The sequence below is a fragment of the Prionailurus bengalensis genome, chromosome E4 (assembly GCF_016509475.1).
Source record: "Prionailurus bengalensis isolate Pbe53 chromosome E4, Fcat_Pben_1.1_paternal_pri, whole genome shotgun sequence".
In the NCBI taxonomy this organism is placed as follows: Eukaryota; Metazoa; Chordata; class Mammalia; order Carnivora; family Felidae; genus Prionailurus; species Prionailurus bengalensis.
In genome coordinates, this window is record NC_057360.1 from 26,191,367 (window position 1) to 26,203,620 (window position 12,254).

General features: G+C 44.3%; 1 protein-coding gene across 4 annotated transcripts in view; it reads right to left on the reverse strand.

The window, feature by feature from the left end:
- The window catches only part of CACNA1E (calcium voltage-gated channel subunit alpha1 E), a 497,518-nt gene that overhangs the window by 48,871 nt on the left and 436,393 nt on the right, over positions 1-12,254 (reverse strand). For all 4 annotated transcript variants that reach the window (XM_043568526.1, XM_043568524.1, XM_043568525.1 and 1 more), the window contains 6 exons: positions 6,875-6,886; positions 5,104-5,200; positions 2,765-2,925; positions 2,112-2,249; positions 1,077-1,278; positions 100-264 (listed from right to left, as the gene is read on the reverse strand). In XM_043568526.1, coding sequence (XP_043424461.1) covers positions 100-264; positions 1,077-1,278; positions 2,112-2,249; positions 2,765-2,925; positions 5,104-5,200; positions 6,875-6,886 — 775 coding nt within the window. The remainder of the gene's footprint in view (positions 1-99; positions 265-1,076; positions 1,279-2,111; positions 2,250-2,764; positions 2,926-5,103; positions 5,201-6,874; positions 6,887-12,254) is intronic.

The window sequence follows — 12,254 nt, forward strand, 5'->3', positions numbered from 1 at the left end:
GTGTCTGCCCAGTGTCTCGAGTGCACATGTAATTGCTCTGTGAGGGAATGGGCCCCAAGGCTCAGTCTCCTGAATGCCTGCAAGCCACCACCCCCTCACCTTCATCATCAGCACGACGGTGTTCAAGGCGATCATGGCCATAATGGTGTACTCAAAGGACGGCGACACCACGAAGTGCCAGACGCGGTACTGGAAGGTATGCCTGTTCTGCGGCATGTAGCGGGTGAGAGGTTTGGCACTGATGGCGAAGTCGATGCACGCCCTCTGAAGGAAAGTCACAGCTATTAGCTCAAGCTCAAGTTCCCTAAACCTTGCACATTGGTGGGCTCTCTGTTAGGTGGCTAGAAAAACAGGACAGTGTATGAAAACAAAGATAGGGCTAGACAAGCAAAAGGAAAGACGGCAACAGGGATTATGTAGACAAAACTACAAGTGCATGGTCACTTTAACTGTACACAGCACTGGGATATCATATGGGATATGGACTTTATGGTTCCTAGTAATGTCCTTTTACACAGCCTGTGGCTGAGATGATTAGGCAGGAAGCCTTACCTGATGCTCTCGGTCAGAAGTAAAACTCTATCTCCCTAGGCATTCCTGGAGCACTTTATTTGTATTTCTCTCATAGTCTCTAACAGTCTCTGGTTCCTTTCCATTACAAAAATAATGAGCTCGACAATGTGCCAGAACTATGCTTGTTACTGGAAAAGCAGCAATAAGCAAGTCATATTCCCTATCCTTATAGCAAATACATGCCACAGAGGGACAGAGCCAGGTACGCAAATGTCTTAATGTTGTAAATTTGGCACACATCTTTTACTACCACCTCTACACTACTCACGGCATAAGGGTAGGGACTACATCTTAAACCTTCCAGTTCTCTGTGCCTCATGCCTAAGTCTTAAAAGAGCTGATTCTTAAAATAATGTTTACTTAATGACTGAATAACTAATCTTTCCCATCTCTTTGTCCTTTTTCATAAAGTCAAGAAAATTCAGTCTTCCTTCCTACCACTGCTGTCCAAGAGCCCTTTCTGGAGCCCCTGCTGTCCCATGCTCTAGACCACTTATTTTTACCTCGTTCTTCTCCAGGCTGCACTCCTCCATCATCTTGTCTCCTTGCTCCTGGAAGGTGATGATGATGAGAGCCACAAAGATATTGACAAAGAAGAAAGGGAAGACCACAAAGTAGACCACGTAAAAGATGGACATCTCCATGCGGTTGCTGCGGCTTGGTCCTCGGTCTTCCTCTGTCACATCGACAGAATGCTGTAAGACTCTGTAGGGACAGAATGAGGGGGCTTGGATGGTGGATGGAAATCTTGGCAGTGGCTCTGACTCAAGGCTTCATTAGGAGATGTGCCACCTATTATATTTTCTTATATGACTTCTTTGACTTTGCAGATCCACCATAATTTTAGGGTCCATAATCAAGGTGGTGAAGATCCAGTGACCCCAGATCCACTGCTTTTTCTATGCCCTGTTCCATCATGCATCCAACTGCTAAACAACAGAGTGACATTAGTTTATAGCTTAGGTTGTCATATTCAATACCAAGAGACCCCTGGACTTCCTGGCATACTGCCAACTAGAGTATGCTGCCACCAGAAAGTGGGGTCTTAATAATTGCCAAGTCTCTGAAAAATCAGACATTAGCAGCCTAAGAAACTGCATTCTGTTGTCTTCTTCATAGAGGTGTGACCACAGAAAGTGTCTCTGAGTCTTCCAACTCATTCTTAACCCTCAATCCCAAGGTGAAGGGCCAACGTGGAGGATAAATGTATTCAAAACAGTCCCCAGGGAATTCTTCTAAGGGGTGGAGAGCCATTCAAAACTCATTTGCTCTACAAGAGTCAGATGACTCCACTCAACTCAATTGGCTAAAACAAGAAGAGTTTCAAACATCTCTGACTTTGTTATCTCCCTCTTGATTTCTGCTTTAAGTTTTTTCATTCCTCCTCTCTTCCAGCTCTCACCCACTCATAACCACTTACTTTCCCTGGTATAATAACAAAGGGTTAGCCTCATTCATCTTGACTAAGCTTCTCAAGGCAAACACGTGGCCCTATCCCAGCTCACAGACAAGCATGCCAACTCAAACCCATCACTCACTGAGGCCATCCTTCCCCTGTGGAGACAGTGAAGAGGGTCAGCAGGGCCCAGATAATGTTGTCGTAGTGGAATTCATGGCGCTTCCATTCCCGGCCTTTCACCTCCATCTTGTTTTTTTCATGATCTACATAGTTGCCTCTAAAACCAGAGTACAAATGAAACAGGGCCTCTTCACTACAGCTCGTGGGAGAGTAAGGAAATTCTACAAACTTCAATCATGTGGCTAAGTCATAATCAGGATACAAATGCAAGGAAGAAAGCAGTGTATTATTAAAGGCAGTCTATCATTGCAGAATAAAAGTGGTATTAGGTGCCCAGTAGGCATGGAAGATGAAATCCTAATCCTTTTACTAGTCACCGTGCAACCTTGAGCAGTTTAAACTTCCTGAGCCTCAGCTTTCACATCTAGAGTACGTAAATGAAACCTATCTCAAAAGGTCACTGTAAAGATTGATAATGAAAAACAGTATGTAAAATGCCATGTACTGTGTGTGACACAAAAGTTTAGCAGTTTCCTATTTTGCCTTTTTTCCTAAGAGAAGAAATGAGAGATGGGTAAGAGAGAAAGAGAAGACCTATCTATGGAGGGTTAAGTGGGCATCACTGGAACATGCTTTAGCAGAAAGTGAGTGGCTTGTGCTGGCTGCACGTACATGCACTCCTTCTCTGTGTCCTTGGAACTGTCCGTGCAATAAAAGAACTTTCCCTTGAAGAGCTGAACTGCGATGACAGCGAAGATGAACATGAAGAGCTTGTAGACAATGAGTATGTTGAAGACATTCTTCAAGGAAGTCACCACGCAATCAAAGACAGCCTGCAAAGAGAAGTAAAGAGCACTGTATGTCCCTGGAATGGCCTGTGCATTTGCCTAGAGCGGAGCTAGGGCCACATCACCACCAGCCAGCCCCACTGAGAAGGTGCCTCAGGAGATATCACCTTACTAAGAAGTAACCTCATGGGATTCAGAGGTGGCTTCCAAACTGGTCATGACTGCCAGGACCTACCACCTGGAAGGGCACATGTGCTCTGAAACTGAAAGTAAACCCCAAAGCAGTAGAGGCCAAAAGGCACCAGGCAGTGGTGGAAGTCCTTTGTGGGATCCCAATAGGTGTACTCCAGTTAGTGGGAGGCACAGAAATCTATCGCAGAAAGGATCTCTGAGCGCATTTAGCCCATTTTAGCCATTACATGGCTTGTCCCTAACCTTACATCTATTTGGTGGCCTTCTTAGATTCGGTTTATATATTGCATGCATATGGTTTTCTCTTTACCTTTCTAAATGGATCAGAGAGCGCAGTAAATTACACCTTTATTTTAGTGATAATTTGAATTAATCCATACATTCGATCAAAATATGTTCAATACTTCACATGTAAATGTTCTCTAGCTTAAAGCCAGCTGTATTGGGGATGAAGAGTCAACAGGTGATGTAGGAAGGGATGGAGAGCAGCCTTCCCATAGAGAAGGGAGGACTGGGTGGACAGAATCAGACTGGTGCTTCGGTCACAAGCCTGGATGTCACTGTGCAGAATCCATTCTAGGCCCTGAGCTGTGGGAAGTTACACAGGAATTCGACACATTTCAAGCCATTTTTAGGTTATTTTCTAGGTTTTTAGGTTTAGCTCACTGGAGAGTTGAGCCCCATGGTGGGACTGCATTTGTGCAGTTGCCACATTGGTACAGTTGTTTCTTCACAGCGCTGGGTGACTATCGCTGGTTTAATTAGTTCAACACTGCGGGGTATGTGAGCGGCACGCAGCCTTGTAGAATCATCAGAGCCACCTACACTTCCCCCAGGTGATGGAGCTGCAGAGAAAGCAAGAAGCCAGCACTTCCTAATTAAGTGGAATTAGCCAAGGCTGGGGTCGCATTCTCCAGCCTATTAACTAATCTCATTATGTGGTCTGCAATCTCCTTAGGACCCCAACATAGCTCAGAAAAGAAGAGACCGTTGGAGCCTGGGCTGCAGCTAACAACATTGGTTAAGGCCTCAGCCCCCTGGCGGTATTGTTGGGGTGGAGCAGAAAGGAATGAATATTTATGGACATGGACCAAGGCCTGGAACAATGCTGGGTCTATTACCAAGTACAAGGTTGTAGTGAACAGTGTGCATAGCCCCTGAAGACCATGCTCAGGCCTGGTGCTGTGGCTCACTCTGGCTGGCCGTGTGGCCTGGGCATCAGGGAGTGGACCTCAGGGCTGTGAACCAGGCATCCTGGCCTCCTCCCTCAGGGTGGCTAACTCTCACTCACAGGAATTCAGGAGGAAAAACTTTTTCCCCAGTGAGGCTTCAGCTTCTGTTCACAGCAGTATATGTGTGGGGGGAGGACGGTTCAATGTGTTAGCCAACTGGACTGGAATGGTAAAGCACACCCTGAGGGCAGGAAGGCTCAGTCAGGGAAGAAGCCCCAGGAGGGTTGAGCAGGGAGACACTGGTTAGAAAGGAGGAGAATCAAGGTAATATACCTATGGAAGTGCAGGCCCTGGAAACAGGAAGAACTTAATCCATGTTAGCTCCTCCCCATTCTCTGCTTCTGCCAAAAATGACTATGTTCTTGGGCAAGTTGCTGACCTATCTGTGCCTTAAAAATATGAAGGGGCAGGGCTAGTAAATCCTTTCTTTCTCTAGAATTGCCCATCCCTGGTTACTCAGCATGACCTGCTGTTCGGCCAACAACACAGTTAGAAGACTTCTACTTCCATTTTGGTGTTCTGGGTCCACCTTAATGACACAGGGTGCTTTCTGGGTGACATGCCACAGCCAGAGTATGTATAAAATTCCACCTGGGTCTGGACCCAAGAGGCCAAAGCCCCCTCATAGATTTCTTGGCATGTTGGTTATTTTTCTTTTAAACAAAGACCTTTCACTCAGGCCGATGAAAGGACCCCAGTCCCTGTGTGAGCCAAAGGACTATTCTCAGAAATAATTCTCTGAAAGCAGGCTGACCACGGCTAAAGACAAGATGGGAGAAGGGGACTCGGAAAACCTTACCTTGAGCTTGGGCAAGCGCTTGATGGTCTTCAGCGGTCTCAGAACTCGGAGCACCCTCAGAGATTTGATGGTCTTGATGTCCCGCCCCTTGTTAGTTCTGCAGGGGAGAGGCCCCCAGGGATCAGAAGACAGGGGGAGAAATGAAAGTGGCATTCACACTACCGCATTAACAACAACAAGGTAAAAGGGGGGATAGTGAGGCAAGAGGCCAGATATTGGGTCAGAGTAGACCCCCTTCAGGAAGACCCCACAAAAAATTCAATTCACTCCCTATTTTGAACACACTCTTATGCGCGTGTGCGTGCACACACACACGCACACTCATGTATATTCACACAGAAGAACACGTGAGCACGCACAAAGGCATCCATGTAATAAGTATTTTAATAAACACTTCCTCTCCCCAATGCCTAGAGTAATGCTGGTTATTAACACATTAGCAGAATGGGAATGGAACAGAGATCGACTATGGAACATGACTGGCAATCCATTCTGGATCCCCATGGTGCCTGGTCTGGTGCTTCTTGAGTAGCAGGCTCTCAAATGATATTCGTTGAATGGACTGGGAACCCCTGGTTGAAAGCAAGTCTCATCAGAGGACTTAAGCTAGTCCTTTCCTTGACTCTACATTTGCCACCTTGGCAGAACTCATTAGTTCAGGGGAGAACAGGGTGGGGAAGGGCAGTAGGGACAGGACACCCCTGCTGTGTTGGCTGCCGCTTCCAGAGAAAGCATGTCATGTAGGCTTCCTGCCAGGACGCTGGCTCACACTACCTGCGCATGGCTGGCTCCTTCCGCGGTCCCTTCTCACTGGAGGTGCCCTATACCTAGCACAAGCTGCAGAGAGCCATACAGTTGGAGAAGGCCCAAACTCCAGTCCCTGCCCACCTTTATCCTTGCCCTACAGCTAATGAGCTTCCCTATTCAGCCACTTGGAAATGTTTGCTCCTAAGAGATAAAATATGCTTCCCTTTTTAGTTTTAGGAATGAAATGAATAAATCAACCTGCATTTCTCCCTCCACCCTTCTTATCCCCTGAGATCTTTGCATTCAATTCACACAATTGCAATTTGTAAAAGACACAGATGGTAGGAAATGAGACTCTAAAGACTGAGCTCAGGCTCTGGTTCTTTCCTCATGTTGGCCCAGAGTACCATTACACCAACAGTCCGGGGAAATGGGATCCAGAGCATCAGATGGGAACTACAAGGGCTTCTGCCTGCCTTTTACCCTGTCCTTCCGCTGTACACGGCATCCCCTCTGACAGGGAGATAAAAGATCATTTTCTTCCACAGAAGGCAAGGTAGGAAGAAGACATTTAATAGAATTCAAGGAATGTTGACTTTGCTCAGAATGTGAATTTAAAGACCCTCTTAATGGCTGTAGGCCATGGCCTGTAAGTCACTTTTATTCCATTTGAACTCTTAATACAGATAATCCAAAAATATTGCATTATCAGGTCTTTTGCATCCAGGGGTTTTGTATATTTTATAAACTCTTTTACTGTATTACATTCATATAGCTACCTACCTAAAAAAGGCAACTTCTAAGCCAAATACATACCTCAACCAATAAAAATGATCACTGTCCAAGAAGGCTTGGTGACTCCTCACTTTTGTTCTCTTGGTTGTCAGTGAGAACTTACCACTCGTATAAACTCACCGCTCCTTTCTCAACGAGCAGGCTCCTTCCCTCCCAACTGTACTTGCACCCTTCTCCAAGCCCACTTCCCGTATTCTTTACTTCAAAGAAAAGAGAAAACAATATTTACCCCAAGGCGTTCCTATGGAGGATCCAAGCAGAAAGCAGTTTAAAAAAAAAAAAAAAAGGAGGAGGGGTGGAGAGAAGGAAACAGTTAGAAAACTTCAGGGAGGACAGGGAACCTTACAGCGACAGGGAATTGGACAAGCACAGGCCCAGGAGATCCCGTTTACAGCCTTGGCACTTGCAGAGTCCACACGCTTTGTGAAAGGAAGGGCCAGCGCACCATTTGCTCCACACCCCCCTCTCCAACCTGGAAAGGCAAAGGCCCTTTGCAAGCACTAGTGAAGCTGTCTCTAACCAGATGGCATTCCCCACAATGTGCTTTCTTTCATGGAGCCCAGTCTATTGATGTTTTCTAAATATAGCCTTTTACTTCCTTAGTAGTCTTCAGACAAACTCAATTTCCAGGGAATTTATAAGAAACCAGGAGAGAGGAATTACTCCTCTGCTCTGGGCCAGAAACTCTATTGGGAAAGGCATATCATGCCATAGTGGTGTATCTATGCTTATGAAGGAGTTCATTTGCAGTGGGGCACACAGTCACTCTGTCAGGGATAGCATGACCTCTCTCAAAAGCACAGATGAGCAACACCCTAAAACCATTCAAAATATAGGGGAAGGCATAGTCTTCAAGGTCCTGATGTCACACAGAGGATGGCTTTGATAAATTAAATGACCGACTGTCTATCATGAGTTTTTGCTGTGCAGCTTGAAGAAAAATCATCCCAGCTCTATTTTGAGGCTTTCCAATAACAAAAAGGGTGAGAGAATCAACATGTAATACTTAAGATAGAAATAATGAGAGCCAACTTTCTGAATATTAATTCTTGGCTAGACTCTATGCTAAGAACTTTTAGTGTGACTCTTTATTTAGACTTTCTAATAACTTTAGGACATAGGAATGACTATCCCCAAGACTATCCCCAAGACTATCCCCAAGATGGTTGGAGCTCTTGCTCTGAACCAGTAAACCTCTGCAGCAGGTTTTTGTTCCAAGCTCTGTCAAACAGTTCACCAAATTTCTAGACCTGGAAAAGGCCCCTGAAATACACTTAATTGCAAAGGAAACTGCATACCCAGGAAGATGTGCCTTGCATAAGATCACTAAATAAGTGAGCCACATTGCCACTGGTGAACCTGTCTGCAGCCATGTAGAACTGTCTAGAATTCAGGCTGCAGTTCTTAGTTGCTGGTTGCTCTAAACGGTACTTTTTCTCCTTTCTTAATTTTTTTTGATGTATCACAAACCTAGGTTACATCACTATATGTCACGAGCAAAGACTTCTAATCATTATTTTACTCAGTAAATGATGTCATATTCAAAATTACATTAATTTTCACTATAATTGCCAAACTAATGTTTATTTGGGAATTAAACCCAAGGTTTTATAAATCTTACATTGCTCATGTGATGCCCTCTGAGTGTTCAGAAGGCAAAGATAATATCTTCCCCTGAGCTATCACAGTGTCTTCTCATACACGAGCCTGGACTCACGGTGGATTGGTCCAACACACCTGTATCCACTCATATAACAGCACTGATGGAGTCCTTAGCATATGCCAGGTACTCTTCTAGGTGTGGGTTTACCACCGTAAATAAAACAATTGAGGTCCCTAGCTTCTTGAAAGTTACCAAGTCTAGTAGGGAGAACAGACCTCAAGTAAACAAGCAAACAAATAAAAGTATAATTGCAAGCTACGTGCCATGGGAAAATGTAATCACTTGATTGAAAATTTCACCAAAACAACTACATAGGTCACTTTCCTTTCCCCAGGCTACATTCATCTTAAGGAAAAGCTTAGGGAGACTCTTCCATATCCCTAAAATGAGAGAACAGAGTAGGATCAATGGATGGGCAGGTGATTTAGGGTCACACACTCCAGGCTTTTACCTGTTGCTTAGCCCAGGTCCTCAACTCTGAGACCTTTATGTCCAGTAGCATCTGAACGGGTTCTCAGAGGTTCATACTCACAGATGCCCATTTTATGAAGGAAGGCCCCAAATTTCTTGCTCTTCCCACACACCTGGATAAAGGACAGAATTTGTTCTCTATAATTAATTTTGCTCCAGGATCCTAGTAAAATATTCTGCTACGGAACAAAGAGCATCTCTGACCCATTGCTCGTATGATGTGTGTGTCTCTTGTTTTGGACAATGGGGTTCCTTAACAGCACACTCTGATCTCAACAACTGATTGTAGTTGCCAATATACAGCAGGGGTTGGGAGAGAGATTTGTCCCCTCCTGACTCCCACAGAGTTGAGCCAGGGATAGTAATAAGACAGAGGCCCAAAGCAAAATAAAGATTAGTCATTGCTCTGCACATTGTTCAAACAGGAGGAGCCACTGAAAAGCTCTGATTTTGAGTGGTTGAAGAAAAGCACACTCGCTTCTCAGTTTTGTTAACATATGTTCAGCACTGATTTGAAAACTGCCATTTGAAATGAAAAGAATACTGGATAACAAAGCCACAGAATCCAGAAAGGTCTCAACAACTTAGCACCAATATTAATTTTAACATTAATTAAAACACATCATAATTTACACATATACTAGGCTAAAGTACCTTTACCAAAGTCATGCATACAAGTTATTTAAGCCATTATCAAAGCTAACAAGATTGTAAGGGAAATGTTTTACCAAACCAGGGGACAAACTCTTAAAGCACTTTAAACTGAGGCATATTATTTTTGAAATAATTCATGTGCTTTTTTACAAATCATTTAAATATAATCATTTGATAACACTTTGTTAGTCTTTGCTACTCCATGTATAATCAGAATTTTTTTTTATACTGCCTAGCTAATTACTGAAATTTATCAGGTCTAAAAATTAACTCTAATGTTAAAATTTGAGGATAATTTCACATGGTAGGATGTACTGGTCCCACCTTAATTGGGACTCATTTGGGCCACCCATTTTCCCCACGCCTTTCCTACTTATTTGGTAAGTTACTGGCTGCTCTCCAGGAAAAAAACAAGTCACATTTCTCTTATGTCTCATCAGTAAAAGATGAGACTTTTCCAGCTCAATTGTCAAGTTGCCCTCCAGATCTTTCATGTGTAATCACCCATCATTCACTGTAATTTCACTCTTCAGTTTCCAGCGCCCTCCCTTCCAACCGTTTCTCAAAGGACATGTTCTCAAAGTGATTTCTGCAAGGAACCACTCTTTCCATGGGGGGCAGAGTCGGGGTCTGAAGAGCTCTTCCTCCTTAAGTGGAATAGCCTTCTGCCCTCCCCCATGAGTCCCAGAGAGAACAGCACAGGGATTTGAGGGAATCTCTTGCATGAGAAGAAGGAGCCTCCAGGCTTGCTGGAGTGTAAGGTGGGGAGAGGAGGTCACACTGTCAGGAGCCTTGAGCCTTGCTAAAGGGTCTGGGACTATTATTTGGTAGGCAATAATAACTAAAATTTAATATGCACTTGCTAAGTATTTGGCACTATATCAGACACTGAATATATTTTATCTTGTCTCTCACAAGACCAAAACACAGTTATTTTTAATTCCCGCTATGGATGAGGAAATAGAGACAGTGAAGGCAGCAAGTAATTCGTCACGCTGGGATTCAGAACTAAGTCAGGCTCTGAAATCTACGTCCTTATTTGTGATGTTACAGTGCTTTTTCAGATGGGAATCACAGGGGGTTTTAACCAAAGAAGGAACAGCAGAAGAAAGCAGTTCCTAAGCTCAAATATTGACCTATCTATTCTCTGTTAACCTTAATCAGTCTAGGGTCTGCAAGGGTTCATGGAAAGAAACAGGTACAGATGGAATAGCAAGATGGACAGGGTCAGGGACGCCCTTCTTAATCTGGTCCATATGTCTTGTCTGTCTCTAAGCAGAGACAGATGGACCTGTAGGCTGAGGAGAGATCCACGCCAGGCCCCCAAGTTGAGTTTACAGGGGTTAATGGCTTAGAAATAACTACAACAACAGAGGTAGAAGGAAGTATAATGTGACAGAGAAAGCCCCTAAACTTGAAATAAAAAGCACCAGTTGTTTAAAACTGGTTTTGCAACTAGTCAAATGAGTCAAAGTAGTTAAAGTCTCCAGCAATCTGCTTCTCAACTATAAAACTTTCGAGTGATAAATCAACTAGTGAGAAAGCACTTTAAAAATTCTAAAGACCCATGGAAATGATAGTTTACCTCTTTGCGTTGGCAATTCTAGTCTCCAGAGAAAAGTCTAGAACCTGTAAGGTAAGGCTAGGTCATCTATTTGTGTATTCTTCTTCCTCACCCATACCTCAGCATTGTTTGGGGTCTCCCATGAGCCCTAAATCCTTTGTGACTCTGCCAACTTTCTTTGCCCTGTGACCAGGGCACTAGCTCTATGCTAAGTGGTTAGTGCATAGTACTTTCCTTCTTGCAAATGCATCTCAGTGAGCTCCCTGTACACATTCAGCATTGCTCCTGAAAACTTTCTCCTTTGCAAACGCTGCACCATGCTGTGAAGGTCTAAGCACTGAGGAGCAGGAGACAGCAAAGCCCCTTACCGTCTCCTAGCAGTTTTGTTATCTGGTCTGGGGAATGGTGATTTTGCTTCTTAGTGTTCACATTCTGTACATACCCTAGATCCCTCATGTGCTGATCTTCCCGAGAAGGCCTTGGTGCTGGAAAAGTCCAGCCAATACACTCCCCTATGCTGTGGCTCTGTGAGTGTGGATTAAGCAGATGGCTTGCAGGTCACACAATCTGAGCGGATCCTTCCCTAGTCCCATCATGACATCTGCTCTGGGCTATTCTAAAACTTACTTTTAAATCCGGAGGGCACTGTGGTGGATTTCTACTCATCCTGCAGGACTGCGCTGTTCCTCCATCTGTGAAGGCTTGCCTCATGTGCAGGGTGTTTCTTGCATCTGAGGCTGGTTAGCCAAATTGTTGGCTACTATGTGAATGGGGCTGTGTTCCCTGACTGGACCGTCTCATTTTGCTTGGTTATGTGGCCACAGGCTGAGGTCCATTTATAATCAACCATCTCCCAAATTTGTGCTTGTTAATAAAGAGAATTGCTTGGGCATTCACACCCATTGCCTACATATGATAAAGGTCTCCAAATGCACATTCCCCAGCAGCACCAGTGGTGTATATAACAGACAACGTGTTTTTCAGTGTTCGTCAAAAAAAAACCCCAAAACAAAACAAAAAAACATGCATGCTGGGACTTAATGCCAAGAGCAGGTAGACTGAGAACTTATCTCTTTCAGGCATCCCCTCCATGTGGCTCCTACTCTGTCACCCCTAATTCATGCCAAAACCCATTTTCTATGTCTTCTTACATGTTTATTTATTTTGAGAGAGAGACAGAGACAGAGAGTGAGAGAGTGAGAGAGAATGAACAAGTGGGCAAGGGTCAACAAGAGAGGGAGAGAGAATCCCAAGCGG